The 19583-nt window shown below is 41.2% G+C and overlaps 1 protein-coding gene across 3 annotated transcripts in view; it reads left to right on the top strand.

Moving 5' to 3' along the window:
- Positions 1–19583, top strand: part of LOC6525415 (homeobox protein cut) — a 74796-nt gene that overhangs the window by 38742 nt on the left and 16471 nt on the right. For all 3 annotated transcript variants that reach the window (XM_039377426.2, XM_039377425.2, XM_039377427.2), the window contains exons 2-3: positions 2472–3767; positions 18984–19486. In XM_039377426.2, coding sequence (XP_039233360.1) covers positions 2472–3767; positions 18984–19486 — 1799 coding nt within the window. The remainder of the gene's footprint in view (positions 1–2471; positions 3768–18983; positions 19487–19583) is intronic.

The following is a 19583-nucleotide window of genomic DNA, read 5'->3' as shown; positions in this document are numbered from 1 at the left end:
GGCAGCTGGGGGGCACGCTAAAAGGGTGCTCAATACGAAAAGCCTTGCCTTGCCATAAGCTGACCACACACACGGGCCAAAAGGACGAGAACGCGAGCCCTTGAAGTGGGCAGAGTTTCAAAAAAACAAAAAAAAAAAACCCAAAAAAAAAAATAAAATAAATACAACATAGGAAAACCCGCTCCAAACAGAAAACAGAAAAAAAAAATGCCGAGCAAAGCCACCCGCATTTTAGTTAATTAACTCATTTGGTTGGCAACTGCTGCTAAGCCGTACTCAAAGTGGGCCAGAATCCGGAATCCAGAATCGTTGGACTCGCTGGGCATTAATTGATTTGCCCAGCAGACGGACGACTGCGTTGCGTATAAAATTTTCCAAGAAACTAGTTTTGCGAGGTGGAAAAAGCTGGACAGGAAAAACAAGTGCTGCCTTTCCCACGTGGATTGCTTTTCAGTTTGATCGATTTTGGTGGTCCAGCAAAAAGTCAGCGAAAGAAATGGAAACCGGGCATCAGCATCAGCATCAGCATCAGCAACAACATCCGAAATGAAAATGAAAATGAAAACGGAAAAGTATCCTTCTGCAAGCCGCTCGCTTTTGGCCATTATGAAAACAATTTTCAAGCTTAAGCAGCTCACGGGAAACGACAACCGGCAACAACAAGACAGTGGCAGCAGCCGCCAACCGAGGTCTTAAAACAGAGCAACCACTGAGCCACCAGGATAGAGGGAATGAGATAGAGATAGAGACAGAGAGAGAGAGAGAGGGGTAGAGGGAAGCCAGGCCAGAAACCATCCAAGCCCACCCACTTTCCAGCTGTCTGCCAGTGTGTCTGGCATTCGAAAGGACGTCGGACGAAGGACAAAACTGCACCCAACCACTTGTCTGTTGTTTGTACTTAAGAGCTTTTAAATATCATAAATATATATCTATGCGAGACTCACCACCCCACACCCCACACCCCGCAACCCCATCCCTTCGATTTGCTCGTAATGAGGATGATGATGTTGACAAATATGCCTGAATGGCATTGCCATTCGCCTTTCCCAGGGATATTGTCATTAAGCGCACTCCAAATCATCGCATGTCGAACGATTTGTGGCTTGGGTTTTAGGGGAAGTTCAATAAGGGAATGTTATGGCTATACAATGTATATTTGCTGCTTTTTAAAGCCGCACAAACTGACCAATATTTCAAAAGTACCATGTACAATGTTTTAATGCTCAAATATCAGAAGTCACAGCACACGAAAACTCAACTAGAGAGCTAGCCATAGCCTTTGCCCATTTCTGCACTCGGTGTAACGACTTCCTGCTTAACTTTATTTGGCAAATCGGTGGGCAGAAGGACCTTCATCGATATGAAGTGGAACAATTTGGCCAAGAACTAAAGGCAAATGCAAAAGCAACAGCAAAGGCAAAGGCTTAAAACTCACACCAAATATCAAAGCACTAGCCCAACGACTAATTTCCAAAGTTCTTTATTGCCTGCAACGCCCACCGAAGTCCTGGTTTTTTGCAAGCTTCCGGTATTTATACAAATAAAATTGCACAAAAAAACCCCAAACCAAACCAAACTGAGCAAATCAACGGAAAATCGAAGCAAAAGTCATTGCCATTTGGTGCTTGGGCTTTGGACTTTGGAGCTTGGGGCTTAGGCGAAATGGTATGGAAATGGAAGCCTTAAAACTTGGGGGAGATCTCCTGATTCTGGTATTCTGGTCTGGGTCTGGGTTTGGGTTTGGGTTTGGGTTCCAGACTAATTTGCCAAAAAAGTTTGCACCGCATATTTTTGTAACCTTCTTTGGGAGTTTCTCTACACTCTCCTTACTTTCTTTTTTTTTTTGTGTTTGTTGTATTTGCAATGCTTTCTATTTTGTTGTTTCACATTTTGGCATTTGAATGCAGCGAAGAAGGAGAAACATCGAAGGTCAGGTCACTAATAGCAGGGAATAGCATTTTCAAGTTGGGCTTATCGATACCGACGATAAACTATAAATTTCTTGTTGGTCCTGGCTCTATATCCTTGTTGTTGTTGCTGTTGCTGTTGTTTTGGTTGCTAATGCAGACGGAAATAGCCCGGAATGTTTTTTAAGCCTTCCGTCTGACTCCTTTTGGCCTATTTGCGTGTGATTGTGTGTGTTTGTGTATGTGTGTGTGTGTTTGGTGCTGGCAAAAGTTTTTGCAACGTATTAATTTGGCTAAATTTAACCCGTAATGACTTTAAAAGTAAAATTAATGAGGGTCGATAGTTGGCAAAGTCTGAATAAGGCAGCAGTGTTGCAGAGGGGAAGGCGAAAGTGTTGTAAACTTTTAGCTTTTTGTTCGTGTTCAAAGCAACATATGCGCCTAATGTTTGCTGCACAGCTTTTGTCACGTCGTTTTTTTGCATAAATATTTATAATATCTGTTTTTTTGACGCTAGTATTAATAGATTAATTAATTAATTTTTTGTTGTTGTTTGTTTTACAGCGCGCAACCCTTGCCGAAAAGGAAGTGAACACACTCAAGGAGCAGCTATCCACCGGCAATCCCGACAGCAATCTCAACAGCGAGAACAGCGATACAGCAGCAGCGGCAGCAGCAGCAGCAGCAAACACAAACGACATCGAGGACATTGAGCTACAGCAGCAGCAGCAGCAACAGTTGCAACAACAGTTGCAGCAAACGGACAGCGAGAAGCTGCTGAACAGCTCCATTGTTGCAGCGGCCATAACGCTGCAGCAGCAGAACGGCAGCAATCTGCTGGCAAACACAAATACGCCGTCGCCCTCGCCGCCGTTGCTCAGCGCCGAGCAGCAGCAGCAGTTGCATAGCACATTGCAACAGAGCGGCGGTGTTGGCGGCGCTATTGGCGGCGCTTGCCTCAATCCCAAACTCTTCTTCAATCACGCCCAGCAGATGATGATGATGGAGGCGGCAGCCGCGGCAGCAGCGGCGGCCTTGCAACAGCAGCAGCAACAGCAATCGCCCCTCCATTCGCCGGCGAATGAAGTTGCCACGCCCACAGAACAGCCAGCGGCAACAGTTGCAGTAGCAGCAGCAGCAGCAACGCTTGCCACTGGCAACATGAAGAGCGGCAACAACAGCAGCAACGTCAATCACAACAGCAACAGCAACAACAACAGTCACCAGGACGAAGAGGAGCTGGACGACGAAGAGGAGGAGGAGGAGGACGAGGAGGAGGCGGAGGCGGAAGCGGAACAAGCGGAGGAGGAGGATGAGGAGGAGGATGATGAGGAGGAGGAGAATGCCTCGATGCAATCGAATGCTGATGACATGGAGCTGGATGCACAGCAAGAAACCAGAACTGAGCCAAGTGCAACAACAACACAACAGCAGCAGCAGGATGCAGAGGATGTTGCGGAGAAGAAGGAGGATGCGGGGGAGGCTAGTTTAAATGTTAGCAATAATCACAATACAACAACCGATAGCAATAATAGTTGTAGTCGAAAGAACAACAATGGCAGTGGCGCTGCAAGTGGCGGCAATGAAAGTGAGCAACATGTTGCAAGTTCAGCGGAGGACGATGATTGCGCCAACAACAATACGAATACCAGCAATAACAACAATGCCAGCAACACAGCCACCAGCAACACCAACACGAACAACAACAACAATAATAATAATAACAACAACAGCACCAACAACAATAATAACAACAACAACAATCACAGCAGCAGCGGCAACAGCGAGAAGCGCAAGAAGAAGAACAATAACAACAACAATGGACAGCCTGCTGTTCTACTAGCTGCCAAAGATAAAGAGGTAAGTGCCAACTAACCGGAGGTTAAGTGGCCATAACCGATACACAGGTGCTGGCTATAAACTTAATTTTAACAGAGCTAATAGTTTACATGAACAAACAAAACTATAGCCCAAATGTAAAGTATTAGTTAAATATATTCAGGTATATGCTGTTAAGCAGAGGGGTTATACTGTTAACTAGAAGTTAAATGAATATATTGAAATATATACTGTTAGGCAGAGGGGTTAAATGAATATATTGAAATATATACTGCTAACCAGAGGTTAAATAAATATATATTGAAATATATACTTCTAAAGGAAAGTCCACCTCTTAAGGCCTCAATTACCAGGTAATCCCAGTACTAGGGATTAAACGCAACCCTATGAGCATAAGAAAGCAGCAACTTTAAGTGACTTTTTAATTTAATAAACTGCAGCGCACTAAGGTCGAATGTCCTTGATATCCTTGAAATAGCCACCCAAACCAGCGGCGGACAATTACCCGGCGCAATGAAATGTAAAACCGTTAAGATTAGACAAACGTCGCCGCCCACACCGGAATTTCGGAATGTGCAAGTGTGTTTTTTTAACCGGGGGGAAAAGTGGGGGAAAAGTGAGGGAAAAGTGGGGGAAAAGCGGTTGGGAAAAGCGGCTGGGAAAAGCGGTTGGGGCAAAGCGTTTGGGAAAGGATGCCGTGGGCGGGCAAAAGGAGTGAAGGAAGCGTAAAAAAGTTAACCAGAGTAGCAAGGATAGGAATTTCAACCGCAGACGACGACGCACGACTGACCGACCGCCGACCCCTCAAACCAGTACGCACAATTGAGAAAACACTTGCACAAATAAACAAAACACCCCCCTACCCCCTTCCCTGCCGTTTATCCGCACACTTTTCCAACCACTCGGCCACTTTTCTTGTAATTTTCTAGCCAAACAGAAAAAATGTTGCCCGAGTACGACGAAACCGAAACCGGGAAAAATAGAAAACAAAAAAAAATATATTTATATATATATATGTATGTATATGCAAGGCAAACAAATGAGCGGCGGGACTTTTGACTTCTTCTTTACACGCCCAAGAACAAGAAGAAGCGGCAAAAAGGGACAAACTGGCTAAAATACAACCAAAAAAAAAAAAAAATAAGTCAAAAAAAATAGGCGAATAAAAAAAAAACCGAACATACAGTCAGGGATTTTGAGCCTTTTTCCCTGGGACAGCGAACTCAACGCAACACGATGAAGTCAAGGGAAAAAGTTAGAAGGAAACTTTTGCGACTGGCAAATAAGGACGACGGGGTCCCAACGACAAGGACGAGGACGAAGGCGAGGACAAGGACAAGGACCCTGCAAAAAGCAGGGGGTGTAAAGTGATATCATTAAAATATTGACAAGACAATTTTTACGCCTACAAATTTGTTGAATGCCTTTGTTTACACAGTACCCAATGGGTAAGAAAAAAAAAAAAATGAAAGAAAGATGTAGCTTGTGGAAATGGGTATGAGATGGATAAAACAGCAATGACTACTTGACATTACGGGCTTGAAGCTGCAAAGTATTGCAGCTATGAATGTCAATACTCGCAAATCAAACAGGGATCTCAATATTCACAAATCAAACAGCGACTTGCTCTTATAAGCAATCTCAATATTCGCAAATCAAACAGCGACTTCGTTCTATAAGCAGCATACACATTAGAAGTCCCCAGAAACCGACCAATTTCCCTAATGCAAAAATAAGACACAATCCTTACCATTTCCCTCACTTCGTTTTCCTTTTGCTTTTCCTTTTGCTTTGTCTTTTTGTAATGAATGCACCGCATTGAATGATTGCTTATCCAGAAAAACCACCCGTGAAAGTGAAAAGCTTTGACTTGAAGTGTTACGTGCGGCTTTTTGTGGCGATTCGAAGATGTGCACTCGGCGGGAGTGCTGCACATTGCATTTTAGCATCAATCATTATCATTTGCCATTAAGTGCAACAGCAGCGGCAACAGCAGCGGCTTCGCTTCCATTAGCAACCCCTAGGTGTTGCTGGAGAAGAAGAGGACCAAGCACAATAACAACAACAACAACAACAAAATACAAGGAGAAGCGCATTTCTTTAATGTTTTATCACTTCACTTGGCCAGACACCCAACCACCCACACAGTGGCGTGCATGGGGGCTTTAAAAACTCAGTGTTAAAAAAAGAAAAATTTTTAATACATTTTTTGAGCATATATTGATTTTGAAAGGCTAGAAAATCTTACTTTAACTTTTAAATTGCAAGGGAAATATATATATATAAACCCCTCTGCGCGCCACTGCCATTCTGCGCGGCTTTGGCTTTTAGCCTGCGTTTTGCTCGCGTTTTGTGCGCGTTTTCTTATTTGAAATCCATTTAAAGCTATTTTTGCCGCCTGTTGGTGGGCCCAAGCTCATTAGTTTGATTACTGGCGCCCGGACGACACCTCTCCAAGCCACCACCCTGCCCCCTAACCCCCTGAAACCCCACTACACCCTGAAAACCGCTGTCCATGCACAGCTGTGATAAATGCACTCGACTGACAACTAAATCACTTATGAGCGCCGCTGTGTGCGTAGATTCAGATTTATCTGTTACACATGTTCATAAATATGCGACAATATTTTTTTGTCCTCGAAACGGCGGCAGCCAAAGATGATCGACAGGCATATGAGCGCCGAGGCCCTGGGATATACGATACACAGTTGTGGGCAAAATACTAGTTGTCTTGCATGCAAAATAGCAAAATTACACAGGAAAATGATACAAGAAAAGGATATTCTCAAGTTTTAACTTGCTAATTTATTACATTATAGAATTTATTGGAGTGTTTATGTTCAGTTCATTTTGTAAATGCATTTTGTTTGCTACGAATACTATTATTTTGCATACATTTGTATGGGGCGCGAGTTTTGGGGCGAGTTTTTGCGCGTTTTTGTGCGTTTTTGCCCAGAAATGATGTTAAATGGAATTGCAACAGTTGTTTGTTGTTAGAGTCGAAGTGCAGCAGCTCCGCAACTTGCAGTGCGTTTGTTTTGGCTATGAGGCATGTGTTTATTTTTTCGCAGAAGTGCATTTTTATAGACAAAGTGCTTTTGGGCCGCGCATTGCTTCCAAAAATAAAACGCATCGAAAAAATGAGAAAATATTATCAAAAAACAAAAAAAAAAGCTAGCAACAAAAAAAAAAGAGAAGCAAAATGAAATGAAATGCTTCTTGACAGAGCAAACAAATGAACAACAAATTAGCAGCCAACGCAGCAGCTTCCGCTTCGATTTTTGTTTTCTGTTTTCTTTTTTTTTTTTACCAATACTAAGCACATAATAATTTCAAACAAAAACGACACGTACGGTGGCAGTTTGTTATAAATTTTTATCACACGCCGCAAACAAAAACAAACAGCATATGCGGAAAAAAACCAGCGGAATACAAGAAATGTATTTATTAAATAACGTTCACGATTTCGGTTTTTGTTTTTTGGTTTTTATCTGCTCTACAAAAATGTGCATGTATATATACAATTTATAGAAGTTTTTTATCAACAATTTTCAACATCCACTTGTTTTTTTATGCACCATAAAAACAACGAGTGAAAAAACCAAAATCAATGTTGTATCTACTGTGTTTTGCGGCTAGATTTAGTTGTTTATCCTAACACTAGAAGGAAAAATAAAACGAAAATATATCTGATTAGCAGTGTTGAAAACCACAGGCATTTATGAACAATGGGTTGGTTATTTTCACACAAAAAAAAATTCATTGATAAGGTTTGAGGTTTTTCAATGCGGTTATTAGAAGAGCTGCCAAGTAACGAATATATTTTAAATAAAAACATTTTGGGAACCTTTCAAACACACATTTGACTGATAACCAACACGATTATTGAGCACATATAGTACAAGTAGTTTGGTGTCCCGCATTTCGTTGACCAGCATAAAACGGACATCTGGGACGTGATAGATAATCGGTTTGGAAATAATAATAGAAATAATCATAATTTTTCATGCACAAATTCGATTTGTGCTTATCATCATCATCAACATCATCATCATCGCGTGACTGCGACGATCCCCACATTTAATTCGATCCCACGATGGGCGCTCAAAAATAATATAATTCTAATTCTCGCATTGACGGATGGCTTTTTTGCTCAACTAATTGGAATTGAAATTTGAGTATACAGATATATAAACATATATGTATGTATGTATATGGAATAGTTATTTGCGCAGACCGCACACGTCAGAGGCAAAACCCCGAAAGGGTTGTCTCAAATATATAAATATGGTATATGTGCTATAGAGCCAAATATTTGGATACACGCTCCAGGCAAAAGACAATGCCGTTGTGTTATTTTTAAATGCAAATCGAGCGGAAAATCCATCAAATGTCTAACGCAAATGGTCTAAAATTAAACTCAGCCGGCAAAGGCGGCTAAAAAAAAATAAAAACCAGATCAACTGTTTAAACAACTCATCGGAATCGATCTGCCTGAGAAATTCGGTTTTTATTATTTTTATTTTGTCGCTTAATTTTTACTTGCTCTCGCAGTCTCTCTTTTTCTAATCAAACAACAAATAATTGAAATTCGTAATCTTTGATTTCAAGGCAAGAAGCTCAATTATTTTAGATTTTTGTTCGTTTTTGTTTATTAATTTGATTCTCATTATATTAGGTTGATTGTGTGTGGTTGTTGTTGCTGCGTTTTGCACATGTCAAATGTTCAAGAATTGAAACGAAGCAAACCAAATTATTGGCGACTATTCGAATTTAGTATGAATTATTATGCCAATCGAAGCAAAAGTTTGACTAAAATATACAATATACAATATATAAACAAATATATATAGTTTTTGGTGCGCTGCTCACAAGGGGATATACATACATATATTATGAAACGGGTGAGGGCAACAAACACAACACCGTATTTCGTATTCGGATTAGTGGTTTAGTTATTGAAATGGTCGTCTCCATCCATCTCGACATGTCATTAGTCTCAATTCAAGCACAAAAACGAACTGAAAATGTACAAAAAGACATACGAATACGAATACGAATAATAATAATAATGCAAATACAAATACAAATGCAAATACAAAAATACAAGTCGCACAATTGCAATTATTCAATTCAAATCAATCAGCACACAAATACCAAAGCACATGGATTACTGGAGACATTGAGCTTAGTTTAGGACTACTACTGCCTGCAATCATTGCTGTATGTTGATGTTGTGTGTTGTGGGTTGTGTGTTGTGTGTTGTTGTGTGTTGCTGTTGTGTGTTGCTGTTGCTGTGTGTTGCTGTTGTTGTGTGTTGTTGTTGTTGTGTGTTGCTGCTGTTGCTGTTGCGCTTATCGTGGCTGTGGTTGCTATTTGTATTTGCTGATTAAAATGAAAAACAGTCATTATCGTACTATATGCAGTGGCGTAGGCAAAACTACGAAGTTTCGATAAATTAAAGTGCGCTTTCCTCTTAAGCTTCTTGCACTGTTTAGTATTATCTTTAAGCTGCTATTTCTTCTACAAACTACTTGATCCCCTTTGCAGTGCGCCACTGATGAGACGAGTCACAAACACACTTGGTAGCCTATAGACACCAACCCCCTGGCATTTTCGACCAATTGCGGATAAATTCAATTTATTTATCGCATATGGATTCTGATCAGTGAGTGTGTCTGAGCAGTTCGGCCATATGGATAGTTCCCTCTCTCTCTCTCTATCACTCTCTCCCCCTCTCTCTCACTCGCCGTGTATCGCTCTCTGTCGCACATTGACTGATTGCGATGCGGAGCAATGAATGTATGGTATATAGTAGTAGTACTTAGTATAGTTTTTGTGGCGGGTAAATGTGTGATTTTGATTTTTTTAAATTGATTATTTCCTTATTTTCGTTCGCTTGGGCTTTTGTTGTTGCGTGAGCTAGTTCAGTTCAATTTGGAATTTAAAAAAAAATTATTGTTGTTGCTGCGGCAACGTGGCTGTGTGGCATCAGCAATTCAACAATTCAGCATTTTAGCATTTTAGCATTTCAGCATTATTTGTTGGGATTTTCAACTTTCCCGCGCACACCTCATTAAAGGGAAAATCTTTTCAATTTTTTATGGTTTTTTATTTGTTTGTTTTTTCTGTTTTGCCACTTTATAAATATAGAAACATGCACACACGGGCTCTATCTAATTGGAGGCCATTAAAACGGTGACAAGTCGAAAATGCAATTGGCCAAAAGGAAAAACCGAATTCGCACGTGATTTATGGCCAACAAATAATCGAGTGAAGAAGTTGGTGGCGGTGGGTGGGTTTTGGTTTTGGTTTCGGTTTTGCTCAAATGAAAAATCTGCCAAGTCTTGGCCCAAAGTCTTGTAGCCATTAATATTTGTTGGTACACACACAAATTTCTGGGCAATCTGTAAAATTGTCAATTTCGATTTCGCATCGCACCTCTGGGCCTCCAAGTCAATTACAGGCATGAACGGAAATTTAGCATTTCAATTAGCAAAAGACGACGACACTTTTGCAACTCACATCTCCATCTTCATGTTGCCCTGTCGATAAATCAAATTTCATTTCTTTTTATTAATTTACCATTAAATTGAGTTTGCAAGGCAGTCGTCGTCGTTGGTAAAATACATGGCTATGTAGGTAGGTAGGTAGATAGGTAGCAGCAACATGTTGCTCTCTTGCTGATCCCACGGCAAATAGCAAACTCGGCAATTAATTAACTTTGCATTTGAATTTATTATCTTGAAGATACATAGTGGCAAAAAGCATGCAGATATATTCAAGCAGTCATGGTTAAAGTTGCTGTTTCTGTTGCTTTTACTGCTTTGCTGTTGCTGTTGCTTTTGCTGCTTTGCTGCTTTGCTGTTGCTTTTGCTGCCTGATGTTGCTGATGTGTTTGATTAGCCTCCGTTGGCGTTTTTGTTTGCCAACCTTCGGCGCTGTGTGTACGTGTGACAGTCCAAAACGATTATTATGATAGATAGCCAAGTACAAAAAACAAGACCAAGAATTTATACAATTGCCAAGTGGTAGTAAGTAAGTAACACGCGATTAAATATGGCACAAAGAAAACAAATTTAAATAAAAACCAGACATATATGATGATCATATATTTGTATGATGTGCGGAAAAGAAAACAGCACCTAGACAGCTAGCAAGCTTAGCAATTAACTACACAATTGATTTCAAAATGAATGAAGAGTTGGGGCTCAAAAAAAAAACCATTTCATTTCATTTCATTTTATTTAATTTCATTTCATAGAACTTGAAATATGTCATTATAGCGCCTTATGCCTGATGCTCTGCATTTTAGTTCCTTTTTTTTGTTTTTGGTGGGAGTAAAGGAAGGCCATCAAACGCAGTGCCCAAAGCAATTCAACGAAATTCGAACAATTAAAAAAGGCTAAGCATAAAAATCATTCAATTTGGGGCGGTAAATGCCTGGTCTTTAATTAGTTTGCTATGCTGTCGCTTCAATTTTGATGCAAGTTAACCGCGACATCGTCGCCATCCCCAACCCCATTCCCATTGCCATTCCCATTCCCATTTCCATCTTCAATTCCCCATCTTCAATTCCCAATCTTCATCGCCAGTCTTCAACTCATCTGAACTCATCGCATCACATCGCATCGCATGGCATGGCATCGCATCTAAACTCATCTCGTCTTCCTCGTCATCATCCGCATCCGAGAAATCTCCAACTCAACGCAAATTAAGCGTCGTCAAAATAATTGCCGTGGCTCGGTCAAAATGCGACCGCAGACCCAGACGACGCACAGTGGGCGTTGTGGGGTTAATTTAAAAATAGTAACACTTGATTTTATTCTTGTTTTCTCGCTTGCTCGCTTTCTTGTTTGTTTTTTTTCTTTCGATTTTTGAACGCATAACAAAATGTTTTGTGTGTGCAATAAAATAAAAGTAAATCTAGTTTTGCAGCTTGCAATGAGTAACTATCATTTAAAATTCACAATTTAACCCACCGTTGCTTAGCCAAAAATTCAACCAATTTCACTACCATTTCCGTTTTACCCCCCCCCCCCACCTCTCTTGGTCGAAACAAGGCGGGCAATTAAAATAAGCTGGCCATATCTATTTTTTTTTTCTTCTTCGACTTCTTTTCCCGCTGCTTTTTATGCATTTCCACTGGCATTTAGCCCTCCAACTGCCAACTGCCGACCGTCTAATAGGAATGAAATTGTCATCAAACGAAGATTGAGTTTAGAAGGAGACGCAGGCGAGTTAATCGATGCACAGACAGCGATGAGGGGCTGAAATTCAATTAGAAGTTGACGCTGATGTTCAAATCAAATTAGTGTCCCGTCATAGTGCCGCCCCCTCTGACTGCCACGCCCCCGAAACTGGGGGTACCAAAAAAAAAAGAAAACTGTGACTTTCTTTGCTTCGAAATACATTTTGTATTTGCTTAGCGATTATTTCGATTTCATCGATATCTTATTTACCTTTTTTTTTCGGCTTTATTTGCTTTAACCTCTTGTTGAGCCAACGTGCTTCCTTTGACCCCTTAAGTAGCTTTGTGTGTTGCAGTTGCAGACACCTGCTTAACCTCCAATTTTTCACGATTTTCACTTGAAACAACAGACACACTGAAGTCAAAAAAAGGCTGGCAAAAAGGACAACTGCAAGCGGAAGGAAGTTGAAACCATTAGAAACTGACAAACCCCACATTTGGAATTTTATACCCATCCGTTGCTCATATTTTCATATATCCATTGAGGGCTAACACACGAATAAAAAATAACCAAAAAAATTCGAAACAAAAAAAAAATGTAAAAGCACACACAGAAAACAATGACTGCGAGCAGGAGCAGCAGGATCATCAGCAGACAGGATGAAGAGGACTTTCGGTTCGAGCCTTACGACTGTTTGCTCGAGAGATGTTGATTGGCATTCGAGGGTTAAGTGGGAGATGGGGTTTAGGGGGGAAGGGGGAAAGGGGGGAAGGGGGCTTTCCTCCATGCGGGCAAAGGACCAAAAACAGGACCAAAAAAGCCGAGGACCGAGGAGATGAGCAATGTGCCGTGCTCATAAATTATTGTCTAGACTATGATTTTAACGTTTTTTGATTATGAAAGACCTCTCAAACCCCCGGCCCAAAAACCAGAAACAGAAACAGAAACAACAAAAACAAAAAAAAAAACAAAAAACCTATATAATAAAATTTCGCTGGCATACACAACCTTTTTCGGATTTCCCCTTTTTTGTTTTGTTTTTTTTTTGTTTTTGGTTTTGCGTGTGCAGATATCATATCAATAAGCAAAAGGATTAGACATCTGACTGGGCCCCGAAAACCGAATAACCCATGGAACACCCAAACCACCCAAAACCACCCACCATCCCAACTCACTTCGAGTGCTTATCGACACAAAAAATATATAAAAACCTGATTCTACACTTTTTTTTTTTTGTATTATTATTTTTTGGCAAATATGAATAAAAGTCAAGGGGTTTTTATTTTTTTATTTATTTTTTTTTTTTGATGTGCCAGCCAGACAATTATTAAGCAAAAGTTTAACGAATTAGAAACAAAAGTTGGAGCACAGTTTGGGTTAAAGGTGGGCAGCTTTGATTAAAAATATACATATGTAAGCACGTTTGCCGGGGGGGGTGGGAGGTGTGGGGTTAAGGCACACAGTGCGCCCACTCAAGGGTTAAACATGGGCAAGGGCAATGGCACAAATCCTTGTCTTCCCATTCTCACGCACAAAATGGCAGACAATAAAATCGAAACATAAATCGAAAATTGTAAAATTGTGAAATTGTGAAATTCTAATAAGAAAATGCGCGGCAAGGAAGAAGATATTTACCACCCCCCACCCAATTTCCATATTTTCTGAATGATAAGGTGGAGCAAAAGGGGGGGAAGGGGTGTGGAGATCCTGGGAATTGTAAAGCTGTCAAATTTTAATTACAAAACTTTATAATCCAAAAAATACAACAACAACATCAAGGGAAGAAAGGCGAAAGACGAACGAGTTGCGAATTGCGTGTGCCCCCAAGGGGGAGCTTCAGATGCCACCCCCAACCCCCCCTTGGAAAATCAACCCCCCACTCCCCCCTGGAAAAACCCCTTCAAATCAATTCAATAACTGCGAAACTGTGTGCGTGTACGCGCAAATAAGCGAGTGAACGAATGAACGAATGACTGACTGACTGAATGACTATTTGACTGACTAACTGACAATCCCCCCACCCAACTCCCCCTCCCCTACCCTCCTCCCTACCCCTATTTTAGCCACCCAAAACGCACGTTTTCGTGCCAACTTCAACTTGCAAAATGTTTGATTTATGCCTTTGAATTGTTGTAAATTGCCAGAGCTCCCCAACCCCCCCCCCCCTCGAATTCGTAAACCCCCTTTCCATCGCCCCTGGAATTTTGAAAAACCCCCGGGCAATTGACAAATAATGCAAAAATGCTGGCGAAATTACCTGCGATTTGAGGTCTTTAAGTTGATGAATTGTCTGTCAGTGGGAATGAATGAATAAGTGAATGAATTAGGCGATTGAATGAGTGAATAAGGCCGTGCAATCAAAAGCACGTTCCAAATATTCAATTGAACTGTTCGTTTATGGATATTACAAACAAAGTGGGTATTTAATGGATGATACCCACGTTGGATTTTTTCCCAATAATATGTATGTACATTTTGCCAGCAGCTTCGAACTGAAGTGGAAGTAAACAGTGAATGTGAACGAAAGTACCCTCATGAATATCATAAATACAGAAATCTTCCAGATGAATCATTTTCGATAGGATAAAAGTTGAAGCTGCATGGATGGGGAAGCTGGGTGAAAGGGGTGTTGAGGGGTGGGGGGTTGGTTATACTTACTATAGGGACTCCTCCATATGTGACCTCTTTCGGGGTCTTTGTTTCTGCTCTGTATTTATATGTTTGCTTTTCTCCGCTTTTATTTTCTTCGCTTTTCACTCGCTTCTTTTCTTTTATTATTTTTCTTTTTGCTTTTTTTTTTTTTGGTTTCTGTTTGCGCTCTCGGTCGTCATATTCTTTGTTATCTTTTGTTGCAAATTGCCAACTTGGGCATTGCCAGTTGCAAAAATGCAACATCCACATCCACATCCACATCCACAGCGATACAAGCAGGCAAACAAACAAAAGCCTTGGCGTCAAAGCTCTGGGGTGCACTTGGCAGACTTTTAAGCTTCCCCCCCCCTGGAAAATTTTTTTCTCTCGATTTTTTATCACTCGAAGGCCCCGCACAGTCCGTCCATTCCTCATGCTCCATACTTCATACTTCCATACTTCATACTTCATACTTCATACTGCATACTCCTTTGGCAACACTTGAAACAATCAAAAATCAATGACAAGCTGCACGGCAAAGTACAAACACTGCGAGAAATAGCTGCGTCTTTTCTACGCTACGCCAAGTAGCTGTTAGCTGATGAGCAACATGTCTTTTCTCGCTGTGTGGCACATAAAATTCAGCAAGGAAGCAAAAAAAAAAAAAAAGAAAAAAAAACAGTTGACGACATTGAGACGCAGCTTCTTCCCCGGCTGTTGCCTTTTACTCATTTGTCTTTTGGCTTTTTGGAAATTAACAACAGAGTCAACCCCCAAGCACCCCCTCCCCCTCCCCCTCCCCCGGCCACCTGATGTTGATGCTGCTGCTGGCAAAAGTTACCCCTTTTTTATACATGCGCTATCTCTATCCATCACTCCACTTTCGCTGCTGCTGGCAGTCATATATATATTTTAAAATTTTTATGCCCGAATGAATTTTAATTCCTTTGACGGTTTTTGCCTTTGCCATTGGCAGCTGACGGCCTAAAAGTTAAAAAAAAAAATATATATATATATATACATATATATGTATGTATGTATATGGAACAAAAGTACAGAAGAGAATTATTTTATAAGCAAGCCCTGAAGAGCTTCGTTGCTTCTGTGTGTGTGTGTCTTTGATTGCTTATTGTTAATTTGTATTTGTAGATTGGTGTCTTTGTGTGCAAGTGTGTCTGTGTATCTGTGTATCTCTGCGTGTGTGTGTGTGTGAGATGCTGCTGCTCGCTGATTAAACCCTTTTTTTACACCCCCACCACCACCCACTCTCCACTTGCTGCAAAACCCTTGCCTCATGTGGCATAAATACATATATGTATATGTGTGTGTAGAGACAGCAGACTGAGGCATAACCTTAATTCCTTTTGGCATTTTATGCTTCCTTCTGTCGCACTAAGCGAAAAATTGCTGTTCATTTGAAAACGCAACTTTAAATCACAAATCACAAATCGTTGCAATCGAAGCGCTAATCAAAATTAGTTGAATAAACCTAATTTCAAGTGCGTCATTTTTATAAGCACTTGAAGATTTTTCCATGTGTAGGCGCAACTCCTGCTGCCAATTTTGTGCGACGTTTCACGTCTTTTGCCTTCGAGTGCTTGTTATTGTTGTTTCCACCAAACCTCCGCCCCCCCAAAAAAAACCACCCCCCTTCCCCCACTCTCATATATAGTCGTATGTATATTGACTGCTTTGTCAATTGTAATGCAAAAGGGTAAAATGCGAAATGCTTTTCGGCTTTTCGGCTGCTTGGCAATTTTGTTAATTACAAATCGTTTGCTTTGCGCTCGCTGCTAATGCTCCACATTTCCCGTTCCCAATCAATTTCCAACATTTGTAGCCAGAAATTATGGCCCGAAACTAAGGGAAATCCAGTGGCAACAACAGCAACAACTCTCCTGTCCAGTTCTTTTGTCCAGCTTTTGGCTGGTGGGTCGGGAAAAATGTAAATTTTCATAATTTTCACAGTCAATACAGGAGGCAAAAACCAACACAGGCGTCCTTCAATAAACCACCGCCTCCTGCCCCACAAAAATTATTTGTTATAGTTTGTTTGATTGCTGTTGAATGTTACATATATATATATATATGTAAATATATATATATATAGCAGTTTGCAGCCTCATCAACCACAGAAGGAGTTGCAGAAAGTTTGTGCTCAAGGGTTGAAAATGATTTCTGCTGTCTGTGCGGTGTGCTGAAAATCCAAAAAGTTGATTTATCGTTTTCATATTTTCATATTTTTCATTTGCCCGCTCGTTTTTCGAACAAATGCCAAATATCGAAATGACAGTTTCGCCCCACAATTTGCTGGCTTACAATTTGCATACGTCGCTGGGCCCAAAACTTCGTTGTCATTTATGTGTACTAATTAAGTTTTTCACTTAGTGTAGCAGTGTGCAGTAAAGGTATCTTTAAGAATCGCAACATGATCCTGCAGTACAGTTGGTACAATTGGTACAGTTGCCACATGTGTGACTACTACTCATTCGCAGGATGCCAAGTTGAATGAGTAAGATGAAGAAAATCCATGCGACGAGTGTTTTCCGCGCGACTTTCGCTAATTACGTTTATTTAAGAAAGCTGAAAAATTTACATTCTACCCGAAAATAAAAATAAGGGGAATGTGAGCTTCGTTTGTCTGCCAAGCAGTTGGCAATTAGAAGAGCCACCCCCTCAGGAGCTGGAAAGAAAAAAAAAAATACCTCCTGGCTTACCGCACCCATTGGATTTTTATGCAATTAATTTGAGTCGTTTGTCGTCTTGTCATGTCTCTTCTATTCGAAAGGGTGGCTCGTTCAGTAAGTTCGCTGTATCCCGTATGCTAATGAAAAATCGAACACGCATGCCAACATTTTCGTACAACCCAACCCAAACCCAAACACACACATACCCATACCCATACTCATACCCATACACAAACCCATACTCATACCCATACTCATACCCATACTCATACCCATACCCATACACAAACCCATACTCATACCCATACTCATACCCATACCCACATTCATACCCATAGCCAAACTCCTTCACATGTCCTGGATCCTTTGATTGATAATAGAATTAACCGGCTGGCGGCTGTTTTGCATTTTTCGGCATGCCACATGGCAATGCGGCAATGCGGCAATACACGCATGTTGCTTGATGCTTTTTTAATGCCAATTATGTGCTATGCTTTTGGCCCATTGTTTATGGCCAATAATCATCAGGGGCCAACCCCCCACAAATATTGATAAAATAGACACATGAAGTGGTATTGGTGGTGTTCCCATGTTGATGAAATTATTGTTTATGCCCATGTTCGACACAAATCATGCAATGACACGCAAGTTCATAGTTAGAGTTATGTTGATTCCACAACTTATTAGTTTTATTTATTTGCATATGGCTAAAGTTTCCCTCATTTCCCATTTAAAAAGCCTCGATATTGGTAGTTTTTGTTTAGCATTAAAGCAAATATAATGTGATTAATTTGCTAATCAATTTCAATAAAGTCACCTGGTTACAAAGTCACTTCCCATCTTGAGATCGATACTCGTATATTCCAATTTTAGCGTAAATTCTAGCAGGTGAAGTTTGGCTTTGCGCCCCGTGGCAGATGCGTCAATTAAAAACCGCGCAGTAAAATTAATTTTAATCACATAATAACAAATACACACACACACAAACACACACGCACGCACACACACACACACGCACACACACACGCCCACCTGGCTGACATTAAAAAATTTCGTTGCATACCACACGGCGCTGTCGAAAAACTTTATCTTGTCAACTTTCAGCAAGAAAAGGGGCGTTTTTAAGGGAGTGTGTGTGTGTGGGGGGGAGGGGCAAGAAAATCAAGAAGGGATGAGAGTTTGTGTGTGTATGTTGTCGACGCACTTAAGAAAAATTCCCTTGTCAAATTTGCCAATTATCATATTTTCATCAAACAAACAAAGTTCCAAACAAAGCCCACATCGGCAAAGCTGGGGGCGGAATCCTCGTTTGCTGGGCTGGGGCTTCACTGTACCTGGCGGCATTTGGCGGTTGGGTGGTTGGGTGGTTGAGTGGTTGGGCTGATTGTGCCACCACCAACATCACCATCACCATCACCACGCTGGCAATCACCGACGAGCGACATTGACGTCGTTGTTAATTTTATTAAAAATTATTTTATAACTCTCGAGAACTTTTCACGCACACACACACACACACGTACATATGCACATGTGAGGAAAATGTGTATTTCCCCGTAGGTAAACGATGAAAACACAAGACACAACAGCTATCGATGGGAAATGGCAATAGCATAAAGATAGATAAGAACTTTAGAACTGCCAGAGCTTAAGTTATCATATATAAACCTATATAATGTTTAAACAAAATTGACTAATCTAAATCACTATTGCTTGATTTATTGCAGATTAAAGCACTGCTGGACGAACTGCAACGCTTGAGGGCACAGGAGCAGACGCACCTGGTGCAGATCCAGCGACTGGAGGAGCACCTGGAGGTCAAGCGCCAGCACATCATCCGTTTGGAGGCGCGTCTGGATAAGCAGCAAATCAATGAGGCGCTGGCCGAGGCAACCGCTTTGGCAGCTGCCGCCGCCACCAACAACAACAACAATAGCCAGAGCAGCGACAACAACAAGAAGCTGAATACCAGCGCCGAAAGAGCGATGGATGCCGATCTGCCGGAGTCCACAAAGGCGCCACTAGCAACGGCGAACGAGGATGAGGATGACGAGCAGGCCATGCTGGTGGACAGCGAGGAAGCGGAGGATAAGCCAGAGGAGTCGCATCAACACGATGAGGACGACGAGGAGGACGAGGCCGAGGATCGGGAGGCGGTCAATGCCAACAACACCAACACCAACACCAACTCCATCGATAGCAACGAGCTCAAAATCAAAAAGGAACAGCAGTACGTATGCCATGCACTATATACTAAAGGGGAACGCAAGTTACACTGGGGGAAAAATCAATGCAATTTAAGCAATGCAGTTTAACACTGAAAATGC

The sequence above is a fragment of the Drosophila yakuba genome, chromosome X, assembly GCF_016746365.2.
Source record: "Drosophila yakuba strain Tai18E2 chromosome X, Prin_Dyak_Tai18E2_2.1, whole genome shotgun sequence".
Taxonomy (NCBI): domain Eukaryota; kingdom Metazoa; phylum Arthropoda; class Insecta; order Diptera; family Drosophilidae; genus Drosophila; species Drosophila yakuba.
This window is presented reverse-complemented; position numbering and strand designations above follow the sequence as displayed.